This window comes from Coffea arabica, chromosome 4e, assembly GCF_036785885.1.
Source record: "Coffea arabica cultivar ET-39 chromosome 4e, Coffea Arabica ET-39 HiFi, whole genome shotgun sequence".
In the NCBI taxonomy this organism is placed as follows: domain Eukaryota; kingdom Viridiplantae; phylum Streptophyta; class Magnoliopsida; order Gentianales; family Rubiaceae; genus Coffea; species Coffea arabica.
Genome location: NC_092317.1, coordinates 29,955,099 through 29,974,905, shown reverse-complemented (window position 1 = coordinate 29,974,905; position 19,807 = coordinate 29,955,099). Strand labels below are relative to the sequence as shown.

Genomic DNA, 19,807 nt, shown 5'->3' with positions numbered 1-19,807 from the left:
CAAGTTTGAGTTCAATTAAAACTCGTGTTCGAACTCGTATTGACTGAGTTCGAGTTTGAACAATAAAAATTTGAATTCGAACTTGTGTTGATTGAGTTCAAATTTGAATAAATTAAAGGGATAATTTCAGAAACCTCAGGGGAGGTTTCTGACAGTTTCACTCCCCTCCCCTGTGGTTTCTGAAATTCCATAAACCTCCTTTGTCAGATGGTGAGGTCCCATTTCTTACATCATTGGTGCCAAAAAGACTTAAAGACCCTTACAATTTTGCTAATATTTCGTGATTATCTGAAAGCTATTAGTTAAGTTAGTTATAAACACAATTAATGTAATTAACCATAAATTAGAGTCCTAACAACCAAAATAGAAAAGGGAGTGTAGTGAAATGGAGCCAAACTTAGGCGCCATGATCTTGATCTGATTGACATAACAGCTTGAAAAAAATCTGTGCATATAGAAGCAAGAAACTTACTGGACTCCCGCCATTGTTGAGATAGAGCAACTGAGCTTAATGGTTGGCAAACAAACTTGTTGATTCTAAGCTTTGCTGAAGAGTCTCTTAGCTCGACCAGTAAGTGTTTAAGATTTCGGAGACTGTTTCAACATTCCTTGGCAGCTTATGATGATTTGTGCGTTGTTTGTATAAGCTTGATATATGTTTGCTTATGATTTTCTGGTTTGTCATGTGACTTGGTTTGCTAAGCCTCTACCAGATTATGCTTGCTTGATTCTATATTTCTCGTCGTACTTGGGTTGTTTGATATAGTTAGATGCCAAACCTCAGTACTTTGAGAGCTCATTCTTTCTCTGTGTAACTTCAGCAACCAATGTTGCAAGATGGTTAATATTGTAACTAATATTTTCTGTAACTTCAATAACTAATTTGTAACTTCAGTAGGCTATGATTGTCTATTGTAGGATGGTTAACACTGATGTTCATGATATTGTGCTCCATTTTATGGGAAGAAAAGTAAGAGTGGCTAAGGTAGATCCCTAAAATACATTAGACATCCTTTATTAGAGAATGCAGCAGCAAGTTTGCTTATTGCAGAAGATGGGCTATAAATCAAATACAAACGATGAAAATAGGTCATAGCATCATAATGTATCATCCTGCCTGAAATCTGACACTTTTACCATTGAGTTATGCTTTAGTTGAAAGTAAAGAATATACAGAGGAGCCTGCAACAAAAGTAAAGTTCCGAACGTCATTAATCATTCTAGGCTGCTCCACCTCAATGTCATTAACTGGAACTGGTCAGTTTCTCAAACATCCTTTTAGTGCAAATTAAGGAGCTTGCTGCTTGAACTTTGAAATGATTCCATTCAATTTGGGATTGTAGCTGCTGATTGAAAAAATTATCTTCTGCAAATATTAAATTTATTGCAATAATGTCAGGATACAGGGAGAGAGTTTTTGCAATCATTGGTGTCAAGGTGTATGCTGCTGGGCTATATGTGAATCAGTCAATTTCACTAGGATAAAACTGTTTGCATTTATCAAATCTGATTGAACAAGGAAAGAGAGGAGAGGGAAAAGTAAATTAAGAAGCTAATATTGATTGGAAACTGCAGCTCCTTTGGAAAAATCTCTGCAAATTGTTCTGGTGAGAGATGTGGATGGTAAAACGTTTTGGGATGCCTTAGATGAAGCCATCTCTCCAAGAATTAAATCGCCTGCTCCAGTTGATACCGCTGCTCTTTCTACATTTAGTACTCTGTTTCAAGGAAGGCCTCTTAATAAGGGTACCATTATCTTCTTGACTTGGCCGGACTCTACCAAAATGCTTGTAAGTTGCATGTAGTAAAATTCAATTTTCCTGCATTTCTTTATATGCTGATGGCTTTTTGCTAAAGATGTGTTTCCTCTTTTCTTCTTAGTCTTGAGCTTCTACTGTGCTATTTTCTTTCTTGTAAACATATCAGCTTGACTCTCTTAAAAAATCTGTAGGTTTCTGTATCGAGTGATGGGTTGCCTTCTGGTGTTGATGCAACTACTGAGTCAACAAATGTGATATTAGCTCTTTTTGATGTATTTCTGGGAAGTGATTCAGTTTCTCCTACTCTTAAGGCTTCAGTGACCAGTGGATTGACAGCATTGCTGAATGGCTGAAGTAAAGAAAACAAGAGAGATTTTCTGCTCAGTTGTTTTAATTCCTGACACTCAATGTTCATCATAGCTTTCTACATGAATGAAATGCTCTAAATCTTGTTTTGTACACTATGAACACTTTGGAAAGAGCATTGCTCCACTAATCTAATAACCAGAAGTAAGAACCCTCCACTAAAACCTCCCCTGACGTTGTGTGCTTGTCTGTTGATTGGTCTCACTTACACCCCCCAAGTTTCATTCTTCTTAAATTCCCTCCCAATTCTTCACATCAGATTAGCTCTCTAACCCAAGATAATGAGGGCATTTGTGGTATACACTTGTTTCTCTCTCCAGATACTAATTTTTTATTGTTTGTATTTTTAAATTGGGTCTATTTTGGCATTGCCTATCAAGTTTTAGAGGAGGTTTGTGGAATTTCAGAAACCACAGGGGAGGGGAGTGAAACTGTCAGAAACCTCAGGGGAGGTTTCTGAAATTATCCCTAAATTAAATTACTTGATAAGTCGAGATCAGGTTTGATATATGAAACTCTGAATTGAAAACCTGTCAACTCTGACTTAAACTCTGACTTGAGAAAGAAGAAGGTTTCTCCCTGTGGGGTTAAGTTCCCACATCGCTTGGGGGGGTTTGGGGGGTTTAGTAGTTAAGTGCTGCGGAGCACTTCAAAAGTTACCGGCTTTTGAAGTGTCTTCGCAGAGTCCATTTATCGAAACACTCATACAAAAAACTGTGAGTTATGAAAGGGAAAAACCTGTCTCGGGGAGTCTGGGGGGTCTTTACTTCTTAGCAGCAGGGCACCCTGTGGGGTTAAGTTCCCACATCGCTTGGGGGGGTTTGGGGGGTTTAGTAGTTAAGTGCTGCGGAGCACTTCAAAAGTTACCGGCTTTTGAAGTGTCTTCGCAGAGTCCATTTATCGAAACACTCATACAAAAAACTGTGAGTTATGAAAGGGAGAAAGAAGAAGGTTTCTTAATGATAATATGATGGTTTAGTAGATAAGTGGGAGAAAGAAGAAGGTTTCTTAATGATAATATGATGGTTTAGTAGATAAGTTCCTCAAACACAATGAAGCTCTAAGTGTATCTTATACTAAATATTCTTCTTCTCCTCTCAAGAAGAACGGAAGGCTCAATTCCACTGCAAAGCTAAGCCTTTTTTGAGGGCAAGACAAAAAACGAAAGGAGCAGTCAACATCTTCATTCTGTGTCATCTTCTTCTTGGAGATGAGAGCTGAGAGCCCCCCATACACCGATGTCACAGTGAGCGAGTGACGAAAATGTCCCTCGCCTTGTACCCCCGCTTCCACAGCCCTTCCCCTTGTACGCATTCTTCCTCCTACTCCTTCCCCTCTTCCCCCAAACTCCATTTCCTCACCACCTTCCCGCGACCTTCCACCACCGCCGTCTCCGTCCGCGCCAAGCCCAAAGAACTCATCCTCGGCAACCCTTCTGTTCTCGTCGAAAAGGGCAAGTACAGCTACGACGTCGAGACCCTCATCAACAAGCTCTCCAGTCTTCCTCCCCGCGGCAGCATCGCCCGATGCCTCGACGCTTTCAAGAACAAGCTCTCCCTCTCCGACTTCTCCCTCGTCTTCAAGGAGTTCGCCTCCCGCGCCGACTGGCAGCGCTCCCTCCGCCTCTTCAAGTACATGCAGCGCCAGCTCTGGTGCAAGCCCAACGAGCACATTTACGCTCTCCTCATCGGCATTCTCGGCCGCGAAGGCCTTCTCGAGAAAGCCTCTGAGGTATTCGACGAAATGCCCCAGCACAACGTCGTCAGGACCGTTCTCTCCTACACCGCCATCATTAATGCCTATGGCCGAAACGGTCAGTACCAAACCTCTTTAAGTCTGCTGGACCAGATGAAAAAGAGAGACCGAATTCTTCCTAGCATCCTCACTTACAATACCGTTATCAATGCCTGCGCTCGCGGCGGCTACGAGTGGGAGGGGCTTCTGGGCTTGTTCGCCGAAATGCGGCACGAAGGGATTCAGCCGGATTTAGTCACTTACAATACTCTCCTGAGCGCCTGCGCCAGTAGGAAGCTGGGGGACGAGGCGGAGATGGTGTTTAAGACCATGAACGAAGGTGGGGTTTTACCCGATATAAATACCTATAGGTATCTGGTCGAGACGTTTGGGAAGTTGGGGAGGCTAGACAAGGTTGGGGTGTTGTTGAGGGAAATGGAGGAAGAGGGGAATTTACCCGAGGTTACGAGTTATAACGTGCTGTTGGAGGCTTATGCGGATTCAGGGTCCATCAAAGAGGCCGTTGGGGTGTTTAGGCAAATGCAGGCTGCAGGGTGCGTGCCCAATGCCTCCACCTACAGCATCTTGCTCAACTTGTACGGGGGTCAAGGGAGATACGATGAGGTTAGAGACCTATTTCTTGAGATGAAGGTGAGTAACATACATCCCGATGCGGCCACATATAACATACTTATACAGGTTTTCGGGGAAGGAGGGTATTTCAAGGAGGTTGTGACGTTGTTTCATGATATGGCTGAGGAAAATGTGGAGCCGAATATGGAGACCTGCGAGGGCTTGATGTATGCATGTGGAAAGGGTGGGCTGCACGAGGATGCAAAGAGAATTCTTCTTCACATGAAAGAGAAGGGGATTGTGCCGAGTTCTAAGGCATACACTGCAGTAATTGAAGCTTATGGTCAGGCTGCGTTGTATGAGGAGGCTCTCGTTGCGTTCAACACGATGAATGAGGTGGGAAGCAAGCCAATTGTTGAGACGTATAATTCATTGATTCATGCATTTGCTAAAGGAGGGCTGTACAAGGAGTTTGAAGCGATTATTATGAGAATGGGTGAGCTGGGTGTTCCGAGGAACAGGGATTCGTTTAATGGTGTTATTGAAGGATACAGGCAGGGAGGGCAGTTTGAAGATGCTATGAAGGCTTATGTGGAAATGGAAAAGGCAAGATGTGATCCTGATGAGTGTACTCTTGAGGCAATTTTGAGTGTTTACTGCTTTGCTGGTCTTGCAGACGAGAGTGAGCAGCAGTTTGAAGAAATTAAGGAGTTGGGCATACTGCCTAGTGTCATGTGCTACTGTATGATGTTGGCAGTTCATGGAAAAAATGACAGGTCAGATTTCTATTGCCTATGAAGTAAATTTAAAAAAAAAAAAAATTTTTTTTGGGGGCCCTCTGTGCAGTTGTATTATGACTGGCATTGCTGCATTAATGGGCGGCCAAGGTTTCGAGTCATACATTGCTACAATGCCATAATCTACAGTTGAATTTCACATTTTTTCTTGTGCCTGCTCGAGTTAACACATTTATATTATGTGTAGATGTATTTTACCTAATACAAAATGATGTTTTGCGTATCACAATCTAATCGAGTTGTTGAACGATAATGTAAAGAAAGATACACACACACACACATATATATATATATTGACCATAGGTATGATTTTGGCTTTAGCAGTTAGCTAACTATAAAATTCTAAGATGCGCTGACTTTTTCTTCATCCTTATTGACGAGTTACTGAATTTTCATGTTACTTTTTATTTATTTAATGTGCTATTTTTTTTTCAGTCTATTGGAATTTGTAGTTGTGATTTGATTCTCTCTCTTTCCCGTAATTGAAGTACATGTAGCTTGGACTGTGTGATATTACTGCAAAGAATGTATAGTTGCGTTTTATATGTAATCCTGTGATTTCTTTTGTGCTTTGTTGGCTATTGCAGAAGACTTGAAGTTTTATATTACATGAGGTAGTAGTATGCATAGGGAATTTCTGACTTTCTCCAAACCTGTAGTGGGCTTTGGAGCTTTTAAGGCTTCGGATGTTGACTTTGGATATCAAATGTTTAGCTTTGGCTGTTTCAGATCTCTGAGAGTATATTGAAGTTATGATGCCGTGTTTTGAATGAATACTTTTGCAGTTTCTCTGTATTCATATTTTCAACAAATTTTACATTTTCTTCTTTTTCAGGTTGGACAGAGCCTATGACTTGCTGGATGAGATGTTGTCCACTAAAGCATCCAATATCCACCAGGTCATGGGGCAGATGATCAGAGGTGATTTTGATGATGAAATTAACTGGCAGATGGTAGAGTATGTGCTTGACAAACTTAACTCTGAAGGTTGTGGTCTAGGAATGAGATTCTACAATACGCTTCTAGAAGCACTTTGGTGGCTTGGCCAGAAGGAAAGGGCTGCAAAAGTGCTAAATGAAGCAACAAAGAGGGGACTCTTTCCTGAACTGTTTCGTATTAAAAAATTTGTCTGGTCCGTGGATGTGCACAGGTATTGAGCTGCTTCCGCCCGTTGAGTTTCTATTTCCTCTGAAGCAAATCTAGTATGACAAAGATGAAAGATTTGCAAGCTGTGGTTGCTTATGTACTACTTGTCCTTTCGTTGTTTTGACCCTTTTAGGATGTGGCCTGGTGGTGCATGCACAGCAATTTCTGTCTGGCTGAAGAATATGCAAGGTCGGGTAGATGATGGGGAGGATCTTCCTCAACTGGCATCCGTCGTTGTGGTGTAGGTCTTTTTATTCTATGTTTAATTATATAATAACCTTGTGTACTAGGTTTTTGCTCTTACATGCTATTCCAGCTCCAGTAACCCCTACCAAAGAAAACAAAAGGTATTACGTGGAAATGGGCAAAATATAAAAAGTGAAACAGAGTATACAGGAAAGAAATTCCTGTCCTTTTCTGTTGATATTATTCTTTTGGGTGATTGACGCTCGTGCTCTTTCCTGTTTTGCAGACGGGGACATATGGAGAGGAGTTCCATAACACGAGATTTCCCTGTTGCAAAGGCTGCATATTCTTTGCTGAAAGATAGTGTTTCATCATCTTTTTGTTTCCCGGGATGGAACAAGGGACGAATAGTTTGCCAAAAATCTCAGCTAAAGCGGATTCTCTCTAGCACTGAATCATCCTCCAAAGAACCTAACAGTGATGCTGTGATTAATATAAGTAACTCTCCTTTGCCCTTTGTGGAAACGGGAACTTCCAGGAGTGACGTCAAGAGAAGGCGACGCGAGAGTGGTGACATTGAGACAGGCTTTAGAACAAGAATTGAACTCACTACTAGCACAGCTTGAAGAGAGAATTGCTTTCAGCTGCTTTATTTGGGCAAGTGTTAGCCAGTGGAAGAGTTAAATGGATGAGGGCTCTGGACCAAGCTGCGCGCTTAAAACATTGCATCATGTTGGAGACCAAGTTTCGATCTTAGCTAGCATAGACACACATGCTGGAGCAGATGTGACCTGATTTTTGACTTTGGTGGTGCTAGCCTGCTTGGTTAGTTGAACCCTCAGCAGATGACATTGGAGCCAAAATTTTTGTCCGTGGCTTCAAGTGGAGAGCAGGGCGGAACACACTTTGATGTGTTGTGGGTGAAAGATCTTATTCCTGTAATCAATGACACTGACACCGATTCAAAATGCTCAAGTGACTTCCATTTTGGATTTTTAGCAGTCATCAGCGCTTTTGTTACGTAATGGTTGCTGATTGTAGGTAAAAATGGCCATCCATTAACTGAAGAATGAATGTACAATATGTTGTCTCCAATTTTGTTGTGATGAATTACTGACACAAATATAATTGAGTAGTTAATGCTGTTGAAACTTTGCCAAGTTCTGATTTGGCTTAACCCTCAAAAAGTTTTTTGGCAGGGCAGGTTTTAATGTTGTTGGTCTCATATTTGGCTGACTAGTCATGGCGGACTGCAATATGAAATCTTGTGTTAATTCTATCAATGCCTTCTTCCCCTTTTGGCCCTTCTTCCCTCTCCTATTGCTGCTTCGGCATAGCAGTTTTGACAGGTTCTTTTACCTACCAACTCTGCATTAAGAGTTAATATGCGGCCATGTTGGCTCACTCTAGTGGTTTGCTTGTCCTCCTCTCTATCCAATATTTGATATCCACCCTAAAACAGTTTTTTTTTTTTACAAAAATATATTTTAGGTTTTAGAATTTGAAAAGTAGTTTCCCCATTTAAGAAAAAACGAGTGTGTTTTTTCAACCTGTAGTTGGAAATGTTTTTGTAACCTATACCATACCATTATTCCCTCTCAGGTGAGGTTTAACTTAAGGGACTTGATCAAGAAAATTTTTTCCTAACATGAGGTCTTCTTATTATTCTACAAGAAACCGTCTACGCACGACCAGCTTAATATATATATAGTTTCCCAAGCATCTTACCATGCTTCGTATGGAGATGGTAGTTAAGGGATCGTTGCAGGGTAAGACAACTCTAAAGGTTAAGGTTGTGGTGCTAAATATGCACTGATGGGTTTTAAGGGGAAAAGGATTAGTCTCAAGCAAAGAGGGAAGGGATTGATCTCAAAGAAAGAGGGTCTGTTATTTCTTCTTCTGGCAGCAAATGGAGCTCAAAAGGAGAATATTTAAGTTTCGTTTCAGATAATGCTAGTAGCTTAATGATGATTATGGCGGACAAAACTTGATGCAACAGACTTGGGATATGGTAAAGAAAAGAAAGATATGATAAAGAAATCAGGGATGCATCTTGAAGATAAAGAGCAGCATCCCATCCGGATTGCTAATAATTGAGGGGTGGGGTGGGGGGGGACTTGTTCAGCAACTTTACAGAGTTTTTGGTCCTACTACTTTTACATATTGGATGGACCAGAAAGAAAGGCCAGAGAATGGGAAAGCGTCCAATGGATGAGCCCAATCCCAATGGTGTCAAATATACTATAGAGACATATTACTTTCACGTCAGATAAAAAAAAGAATGTTGACCAGGACTGGGGGAGTGGGATTGGATCAGATTTTATGCGTCTATTAAATTAAATTAAATGTGGATTACCTTTAGGTGTATGACCCTAAATCCAAGGAGAAAGGCCCGAATATGTCAACATTGATCATTAGGACACACAAATTACAGTTACTGGTACTTGTTGTAATAGCTGGAGAAATGCGACCTTTTAACTCACGACTGTCCATCGTCCATGTTAACACAATGTATCCAAGACTCTCTCTCTCTTTCTCTCTTACTTAGGACTGCAAACGAACCGATCCGACTCGCGAGTAGTTCGAGTCAAAACTCAAATCGAATTCGAGTTCAAAATATTAAATTCGTCAGCTCATAAGACGACTCGCGAATTTGAGTATATATATATATATATTAATAGTAAAATTACATATATATTCTAATATTTTATTATTTATTAAGAAAAAATAATTATTTATTATTTTTATTAGATTAATTTCCAGAAACTCGAGCACACGATTGAGCTACAGCTTGCGAGCCTTGTCGACTCGAGCTCAAGCCTGACTTTTTCTTGGTCGAGTCCAACTCGAGCTCGATTTTCTTGACTCGTTGAGTTCGAGTTCGAACTCGAACCTACCTGTTATTAAGCCGAGCTCGGCTCGATAAGTTTAAAATTCGATTCAACTCGACTCGCTTGCAGCTCTTGCCTTACAACTATAGTAGTATAATAGTAGCAATTTGGCATGCGCTTCGGCTGGCCAGCACCCTTTACCACTAGTTGCCAAACTTAGAAGTCGTCCCTCCCGTCCGTGGATGATTGGCTTTGTAGCAGTAGCAGAACAGGATATATTCGGTTACATTTCGGACAAGGTCACACTATCAAGTTGCCGAATTCTTGGGTTTCGTCCAGAAAATGTTAGAAAAAGGTCACACTATCAAGTGGTAGTAATTGACGCATCTTTTTAGTTTCTCTGCTTGACAACCAACAAAGGCAGAAGGAGAAGACACCACTGCCAAAGTAAAGTGCTTACCATAGTTTCTCTAAATTCTTTCATAAATTGAGTACTAAGATGCTTCATGCACTCACTTTCCTTTTTCACTCTTTTTTTTTTTTTTTGACGTTGATAAATAGTTTACCTAGTGAAACATGAATTGTCATCATAAAGGATGATAAGATTTTAATCTCTTTCTCTCTTATTCTTTATTGTAGAAAAAAAAAAAAAAAAAAAAAAGAAGAGGGAGGGACGGCAAAATCTGGAACTATACATTCACATGCAACAAAAAAGTTATGTATGGATTATTGCATTGGAATTGTGGGGAAAGATCTTTTTTTTTTTTTTTTTTTTTGACTCCAATTAATTAAACTACTTCCAAAATCTGGAACATTAAGCATACGTACGTAGTGCCAAATTTAAATTTAATTTAATTTAGATACATACAACTCTCTTCCGATCATTCCTAAGTGAACGAATGAAGACAAGATAAAATTAATTTTCCATGTCAAAATATCGCAGCACTTAATTATTCACTAATGGGATGATGGGAGGAATTTAAAGAACCATCAATAATGTCAACAGCAAACCCAAAAAAAAAAAAAAAAAAGTCGCTTTCAGAAAATCCATGGCAAAATTAATTTTTTTTTATAAAAAAAAAAAAAAACCAAAATGGTTAAGCCAGAAGATTCTAAAAAAATTAATGATTTTTTTTTTTTTTGTCCTGAGTCCAGACAGCAATAATGCGACTTTAGATGATAAACAGTACACAGCCATTCTTTTTTTTTATTTATTTATTTAAGGAGTACATAAAAGTTGACTAGGTGAATGCATCGAGATCCCAAAGGTTCCAATTGTTCTTTGGACAATATAAAAGTATAAAACTTTTTTTTTTTTGGACAATATAAAAGTATAAAACTCGATGACCTATGTCAAATCACATTACTCCACAGGATTCATGCATCCAGAGATTACGTTTAGTCATTAATAAAAATGTGGATTTGCATCACATCTTTTGTTTCTTAGTAATTAATTTAGAATGGGAGTTTGGACCCCTTTCAAAAGTCCTCCTTCTTCCATCCCAATTATATGGACCGGAAAGGGTTCTCAAAAAAATCATGTGGACCGATTTTTGTTCAAACGCATAAGATATAACTTCGTTGATTCAAGATGTTTAATAACTTGTAAATATATGAAAAAAATTTATGGGACCTATATATAGTTATGTTATAATTGATGTACACACACACACACAAACAGTTGTCGAATCCGCACTGTAAAACTACGTACGCATCGTTACCGATGGTTTTAATTGGTTCTTTGCTTTTGCGGATGGTGATACTTATGGGGCCAGAATTCTTTCGACTTGGGATTTATTCATGCAGAGATCAATATTCCTGGTGTGCGTTGGTACATGGATTACGAGAATACAAATCTTTTCTCTCTCTCTCTCTCTCTCTCTCTGACCAGTAAACTTTGTTGTCATCTTCTGAAAGGGATGGAGTCATAGTAGTAGTTTGGCAAGTGGATTTTAATTGTAGTCTTAGCCATAGGTATTAAATCCGATTCGATTCGAAAGTTAAATCGGTCAAATCGATGGACCCGTAAATGGAACCGGACCGATTTAGCAATTGGATAGAAGTTGTAGATGACTCGCTTTGAACTGTTTGATCCGAACGGTTGAATCGATGCCCCACTAAACTCGACGGTATTTTATGAAAAATCCAGTAGGTATTGAAAATGTTTTTGAAATTACTTTCTTACCCAATTTTTAAATTTGACCAACCACACCAATATGGGCATTGTCATCCTTTTGACAATTAGATGCGAATAATTGAAAAAGAATTTGAAAATTAGTTTTGTTTCTTTCTTTCTTTGGCACTTGGATTTATTATTTATGTTTGTGTATAGTATCAATATGAATTCATAAACTAAGGAATACATATGGGTATGCTTTGTGTATATGAATTATGATATATGAATGGCTTATGACTTGTTAATATTTAAAAATTTCTGTACAAATAATTATATTTTATATATTTTTTATTATATAGTGTGATCCATCGATTGAACCACTGACCTGTCAATTCGGTCCTCTTGTCGGATCGATGCCGAGTTGGTTTTAATAACTATAGCGTAAGCTAAGGAAATGATAACAAAGAACAGTAAAAAACAAGCATGAACGAAACATGAAAAGCACGAAAAGAGATCCCCTAACAGATGTAAAGGACACGTTGTCCTTCTCACTTTTGAAGAAGCTTAAAATGTAGCACCAATGTTCATAGCTTAATATTGTGCAACCCAAGGGTCCATTGAGCCTACTTGGGACAGGGGAGAGGTAATATAGGAAAGGATTATAAGTGCAACCAAAGGGTCTATTAAGCCTACTTGGTGCAGGGGAGCGTTGGGTTGTATAGTAAGTGCAACCAAAGGGAGCGTTGGGTTGTATGATAAAATAGGAAGGATTATAAATAAAAGATCCTGCATTTAAAAAATATGTATTTAGCACGAAGAGGGGTGGATTGGGTTTGATGGTAAGATAAAAGGGATTATAAGTATGAGATCTAGAATACTTATAAGAAAAAAACAAAAAAAAGAAGAAGTCTATTTGGCATACCTATTTTATGAGTTTTTAAAAACACAAAAGCACACACAAATTTAAAATATGTATATATACACTAAAAAAAATACATTAAATAAGATATCTGTGGCAGAGATAGACAGCGGTAGTAATGGCGAGGGTTATATCGATGATGGGTGACGGGAGGTGAAGGTGGTGTTTAAAAAAAAAATAGAGTGTTCTAGGCAAATAAATTTCAATAAAGTTTTAAACGAGCTCACAAAAGCATCCCACTCAAACGAACCCAAAAATATATGAAAGCTTGTGACTTTTCATAATTGGTCAACAAGTGTTCTAGTTCTTGCACCTTTGATTCGGACAAGGGCTAATAGACCCGGTGCACATTCTTCTTCGTTTACTTTTTTTTTTTAACCCCTACACTATTTATGACTTTTTCGTATTTTTAAATATTAATTTTTAAAATTTGTGAGGCCTCACCTGCGCAGACACAAAATGCCTTACCTAACTAACGCCATTGCCAATATAGAGTCATTTACTAAAAAAATCTCAGCAAAATATTGGGTATTTGATTGAAGGAGTGTAAAACTCAATTTAGCAAGTGATCCATCAAATCTTATACCACTCTCGTTGAATTTTCACTATAATAAGTAATAAAATATAGCATATTCCAATGCAAAGAGCCTATTGCAATCTATTCCACATATTAATGAACTATTTAAGGAGTCATATTGGTTGAGGCAAGGGAAAATGCACTTTTAATTCATCCCCATTGTTTGGTCTACATTATTTCAGTCCAAACAATGAAGATTAGGGGGAATGGAACCGCGTTGGAATCGTAGCATGTAATATCATCCAATAGTATTATGAATAGAACTATAAAACACGAACACGCCCCAGTCAAAGAGTTTCAGAGGATTTTAGGAATGAGTAAAATATTAATTGTACCCTAAATAAAAATATGTATTTGCAGACAAGATTGTGGGGTTGTGAATCGCCCAACCAGCAGCCTATTCATTTTCAAGTGGGTAAGCAACTGTTTGATTGTTATCTTATTTTTTTGTCTTTATAGTAACATATTGTAGGATCATTACAGCTTTGGTTACTGTGAATGAGGAGGTGGAGCCCCGTCATCTTATTCCACAATCCCATGGTAAAGAAAGAATAATAATAGGAGTTGAAGTCAAATTTATACCGTGGCGACGTGGCGTGTACTGTGTAGTAATAATATTCTCTCGCTTGGACGCTTAACGACGACTTGGACGCCTGCCATTACCTATTCATATCGAACTCATTCATCACACGGTTCAAGGCTTCACACCAAGCAAAGAAAACAAAATTTAGTCACAATACATAATACACGTAAAACCCAAAAAAAATGTTATCTTGAAAATCGTGATAAGTTTATTATCTTGAAAATCATGGTAGTTCTATCATTTCGAAAGTCATGATAACTACATCACTTCAAAAATCGTGATAGATTTGTTATAATTTAGGGGATGAAATAAATGTGATAAACATGCATAATTATTTATTACATCATAACACTCTCCCTTAGATGTCTTCATTTAGGGGATAAGATAGATGTGATAGGCGTGCATAATTATTTATTATTTCACAACACTCTCCGTGAGATGGGATTATTAATCCTAGATTGAGTTAACCTAGGATTAATAATCCAAGTTATCCAGTATTTAGTTGACTCTAGATTGGATAGAATATATTGGAAAATAATCCTATCTTGTGTTTGATTGGATATTGGATGTGATAAAATTACTATTTAAATGACCAAAGTACCCCTTAATTTGTAGGATCATTTTAGCAAAATAACTTAATAATTTATAACTTTTATTAAAATAAACTTATTTGAAACTTTAGAATTATAAAATAAATCAAGAATTTTGATATATAAAAATTTGCATTCACTTAAACTAAGCCTATTCGGGACCTTAACAATAGGTTTTAACCTAGTTTTTGAATCTAAATTTGAAATTCAATTGAATAATGAACCAAGTTTTCGATAAGTTAGGGTTACACTGAATAAAATCAATAAAAAATTTTTCTTTGGGCCAAACTTAAGCTTATTGAAGCCCTCATTTGCAAAATCCAATTAATAAAGTTATATATTTATATAGAATTTGGGTGAGCAAATAAGGTTTGTAAGGACAATTTAGTCCAAGAGTAATATAGTTCTTTTATTATGAAGTAGGGGCCAATTAGTCAAGAAATCTAAATTAATTAGTGGAGTAAATTTGTCAAAAATTTAAAATAATGAATAGGGGCAAATTAGTCTACTTATTAGCATATTATTATTTCCAATTAGTCAAAAAATCTAAATTAATTAATGGGTAAATTTGTCAAAAATTTAAAATAATGAATAGGGGCAAATTAGTCTACTTATTATCATATTATTATGTGAGAGTATGGTTATATGATATTCACTATGAATTTGTATCATTTGCAAGGGCAAATTAGTCAAAATATTATTATGTTGGTAGTAGTGCCAAATTAGTCAAAAAATCATAAATTAATTAGTAGGGGTAAATTAGTCTATTCACGTCATAATATCGTGTGAGAGTAAGGTCATATAATTTTGAGAGTATAAATTAATATTATTTATAAAGATAAATTAGTCTAAATTTTCATCATCCTATCTCTTAGTCATTTCGAAATGACTAATATCACATTTTTCATGGGATTATTTTATCCCATGTACAGGGAATTAATTCGGTTGGTTAGGATGTGTTATCCCACGTATAAAATGCAACCAAACATAAGATGACACAGAATGATTAATTCAATCTTGTGTCTTCCTATAAACCAAACGGACCCAAAGAATATGTGTCACTAAAACCATATTAGGAAAAATTTCAGTGGAAAAAATGGTCTAGTAAAGGAAAAAGAGTACAATATTTTTGTGTTTTAATTTCTCCCCCTAATCCAAACATCAGTTGAGATTTTTTAACCGATGCATTCTAATATTCTTCACTAATTTCTCAAATGTCATAGTTGGCAATACCTTGGTAAATAATTTTGCCAGATTATTGCTATATTGAATTTGTTGCACATCAATTTGAGTAAAGAAGAATTTTGGTGAAATATGTTTCGTCCTGTCTCCTTTAATTTATTCTCATTTCAATTGAGTTATACGAGCCGCATTATCTTCATATAATGTAATCGGAGGATTTTCTCGTTTAGAGGATAACCCGCTATTTTTTTTCGAAATAATGGGTCATTGATATTAATCAAATATATTTTTGATTAATCTTATGAATTGCTATTATTTCAGCACGATTTCGAAATAATGGCAGCCATTGGTTGCTTTATAATCGACATGAAATAGCCACACCACTACATGTAAATAGATATCCAGTTTGAGATCTTACTTTATGTGGGTTAGATAAATACCCAACATTAGTATAACCAAGCAATTCATGCCGAAATTTATTCAAATAAAAAGGGCTAAGATCAATTGTTCTTTAGAGATACCGAAAAGAATGTTTAATACTATTCAAATATTGTCTTGTAGGAAAGGAGATAAATCTTGCTAATAGATTTACAACAAATGATATATCCGATTTTGTACAATTAGTAGGATACATTAGTGCACCAATTGCACTAAAATATGGTACTTTAGGGTCAATAATATTTTCACCTTCCTCTTTTGATCAAAAAGGATCCTTAATCGGATCAAAAGGGATCCTTAATCGGATCAAAATACGAAACGACCATCAGGGCACTCAATGAATGTGTTTTATCTATATAAAATCACTTTAATACCTTCTAAATATAATTAGTTTGGTGGACAAAATTTTATCTTTCAATTGCTCATTTTGTAAACCAAGGCAAAATTTAGTCTTTCCAAAATTCTTGACCACAAATTCTTTCTTCAAATATTCAATAGCCTTTCGGAGCTCTTAAGGAGTTTTAATCAAGTTAAAATCATCAACATATGCTGCAATAATTACAAAATTTGATATACTTTTCTTTATAAAAACACATTGGGCATATTGGGTCATAGGTATAATTTTCTTTAATTAAGCATTCACTGAAACGGTTATACCACATACATCCAAATTGCTGAAGTGCAATTTAATAGAACAAATACCTTTAGAATTTGATTTAGCCAAAAATTATGCACGAATTTGTTTAGCTAGAGGACAAGAAACATTGTTGGCACTAATTATTGCTTTTAACCACTAAATTATTTATTGTTTTAAACTGCCTTCTCAATGATGAAAAATGATATGCTAATGACAATTTCTTCTGATTTGCAGTTATATCTTTGCATTTCAGTTAGTTTTAAAGGTTATTTATGTCAATTCAAGAAAACTTTAATATATGAGTTATATATGTTTGTTCTTTTTCTTTTTCCTTCTTCTGTTTTTATCCAACTGTTTGCTCTCCTTAAGTAATTTATATAATCAAAGCTCTTCAAATCTATTAGATCTAGTGATTATTTAGATATATTATATTTGTGACATGTTCGATATATTTTATACCATTAAGTGATATTACACCTTTTTATAGGAAAAAATTACTTGTGAATTAATACGAATAATCCTGAAACTAAAAAAAAAAATCTAACAATGATGGGTTAGCCATTAAGTTAAGTGGCATGTTTTAAACCAAAATATATACAAATTTATATAGTTCAATCGCTATTTATGTTTACTCATCTGGTTAGACGAATTTGCCCTTGAGTTATGGCATGTGCGATGGATGTATATGTTAAGCTCTGAAGCAATAATCATACAATTTGAGTTGAATCTGATGGGGGAAAGGGATATCCAGGAAGAAGTAAGAAAGAAGAAAAGAGAGAGAAAAGAGAGAGAGAAAAGATCAGAGAGGGAAGCAACTAATTCAGTTATTTTCTTGTTTCATTGGACACAAGTGGGACCCACTTTAATACATTCAGCCGACTAAGCAAATTAGCCGCCCTACCCAATCCAATTCCTATTAATTGGAACGACATCGTTTCATGCCCTCCATTTCTGACCCGATTACCCAATTTCTAACCCAATTACCCATTCCTAACAATTCCTCCCCCACAAGAACAGACTTGTCCTCAAGTCTGAAACTCAGGGAACTGGTGTTCAATGAATGACTTATCTTCCCACGAAGCTTCATCATAGCCCAAGTGATTCCACTTGATCAAAAATTGGATGACAGTCCTTCCTTCACGCATGATAGCCCTTCGCTTAAGTATAGTCTCTGGTTTCAATGGACATTGATCACAGTCGTCCAATTCTGGTAACTTAGAGGAGCTAGATTGCAGCGGTCCCAGCTTCTTTTTAAGAAGAGAAACATGGAACACAGGGTGAATTTTCGCATCAGCTGGTAGTTTAAGCTTGTAGGCTACTGCTCCAACCTTCTCCTCCACCTGGAATGGTCCGTAATACTTGGCAGCCAATTTAAGACATTTCCTTACTGCTACAGTTTGCTGCCTATAGGGTTGTAGCTTCAAGAACACCCAATCTCCTGCCAGGAAACTCCTCTCAGTCCTGTGCTGGTCTGCATAGTGCTTCATACGCTGTTGAGCTTTCGCAAGATGTTCCTTGATGCAGCTTGAAATTCTGCTTCTCTCTTGGACCATATCAGTCACTGTAGGTACCACTGAGTCCAGATATGGACCTAGTGGCAATGGTGTAGGTCTGTATCCAAACAAGGCTTCAAAAGGGGTCATATTCAAGCTAGAATGGAAAGTGGAATTGTACCACCATTCTGCTAGAGGTAGCCACTTACTCCATTGGGAAGGTAGCTCACCAGTCATGCATCTTAGGTAACTTTCTACACACTGATTTAACCTTTCACTCTGGCCGTCAGTCTGAGGGTGATAAGCTGATGAATAATGAAGATTCACTCCAACCAGTTTGAAAAGCTCCTTCCAGAACACACTGGTGAACACTTTGTCTCTATCTGTGATGATAGACTCTGGTAGTCCATGTATCTTGTAAATATGGTCTAGGAACATCTGAGCGACAGTCTTAGCTGTGAAAGGATGAGTAAGTCTAATGAAGTGTCCAAACTTGGTGAATCTGTCTATCACTACCAGGACAGTGTCATACCCTTGTGACTTAGGCAATCTCTCAATAAAGTCCATAGTAATGTGGAGCCATGCTTGTTGAGGAATAGGAATTGGTTGTAGCAATCCGGGATAAGGAACATGCTCAGCTTTGTTCTTCTGGCAAGTATCACAGTTCTGCACATATGCAATCACTGCCTGCTTCATTCCAGGCCAATAAAACAAGGATTTGAGCTTCTGCCAGCAGTTTCTCTGGCCTGAGTGTCCCCCCAAAGCAGAGTCATGCAAGGTCTGAATCAGTTGTCTCCTAATGTTGTTGGCTCCCCCTACATAAATCTTCCCCTGATACTTCAGAATTCCATCCAGCAGGCTATACTCAGTGTGTGCATTGGGATCTAAAACTAGTTGGCTCATGATATCTTGGCATTGCAAATCCCCTTCATAACTCCTCTGCAACTCCATCATCCAACCAGGTTTAACAGATGTGATGGCTAAACAGGACCCCAGCTCTTTTGTTTGTGCAGGTTCATGCCTCCTGGATAAGGCATCTGCTACCAAATTTTCAGCTCCCTTCTTATATTCTATTTTATAGTCCAACCCCAAGAGTTTAGTCATCCACTTGTGTTGGAGAGCAGTGTTAAGTTTCTGATCCAAGAGATACTTCAGTGACTGATGATCAGTCTTTATAATGAAATGGTTTCCCACTAGATAATGCCTCCATTTTGTGACAGCCATCACCAGAGCTAAAAGCTCTTTTTCATAAACTGAGAGTCCCAAGTTTTTGATTGAAAGAGCCTTACTCAGGAAGGCAATGGGATGTCCTTCCTGCATTAAGACAGCTCCAATTCCTCCCCCACTCGCATCTGTCTCCACCACAAAAGGTTTTGAAAAATCTGGTAACTGCAGAACTGGAGCTGAGCACATCAATTTTTTTAAGTGTTCGAATGCAACCTGAGCTTGACTGTTCCATTTGAAGTTATCCTTTCTTAGTAACTCAGTGAGTGGTTTACACACCAGACCATAGTGTTGAATAAACCTCCTATAGTACCCTGTAAGGCCTAGAAAACCCCTCAACTCCTTAACTGACTGAGGCACAGGCCACTTCAGAATACTGCTAACTTTTGAACAGTCCATGCTAACACCCTGATCTGTGATAGTATGCCCTAAGTAGTCAACCTTCTTCTGAGCAAAAGCACACTTAGACCTCTTCACATAAAGTTGATGTTCACTTAGAATCTCGAATACAGCCCTCAAGTGTTGAACATGAGCATCCATGGTAGGGCTATACACCAGAATATCATCAAAAAAAACCAACACAAACCTTCTCAGATAGGGTTGAAATATCTGATTCATTAATGATTGAAAAGTAGCTGGTGCATTAGTAAGCCCA

General features: G+C 37.5%; 1 protein-coding gene and 1 long non-coding RNA gene across 2 annotated transcripts; both read left to right on the top strand.

Moving 5' to 3' along the window:
- Window positions 1-354: 354 nt before the first annotated feature.
- On the top strand, window positions 355-2,221 carry LOC113742947 (uncharacterized). Its single transcript, XR_003460924.2, has 3 exons — window positions 355-571; window positions 1,400-1,790; window positions 1,952-2,221. It is a non-coding gene; the product is annotated as an uncharacterized lncRNA (long non-coding RNA).
- A 905-nt stretch (window positions 2,222-3,126) lies between these two features.
- Window positions 3,127-7,722, top strand: LOC113742284 (pentatricopeptide repeat-containing protein At1g74850, chloroplastic). The gene is made up of 4 exons (XM_027270088.2): window positions 3,127-5,209; window positions 6,066-6,380; window positions 6,510-6,617; window positions 6,849-7,722. Exons 1-4 carry the CDS (start codon window positions 3,390-3,392, stop codon window positions 7,186-7,188), a joined length of 2,583 nt encoding a protein of 860 aa, XP_027125889.1. The 5' UTR covers window positions 3,127-3,389; the 3' UTR covers window positions 7,189-7,722.
- Window positions 7,723-19,807: the final 12,085 nt, after the last annotated feature.

What these genes read in the sequence shown, in the direction of transcription:
- LOC113742284 (XM_027270088.2), top strand. Translation starts at nt 3,390, where the DNA reads ATGTCCCTCGCCTTGTACCCCCGCTTCCACAGCCCTTCCCCTTGTACG. An exon ending in GTTCATGGAAAAAATGACAG is followed by an intron (nt 5,210 to 6,065) that starts GTCAGATTTCTA and finishes CTTCTTTTTCAG; the next exon opens with GTTGGACAGAGCCTATGACT. An exon ending in TGGTCCGTGGATGTGCACAG is followed by an intron (nt 6,381 to 6,509) that starts GTATTGAGCTGC and finishes TGACCCTTTTAG; the next exon opens with GATGTGGCCTGGTGGTGCAT.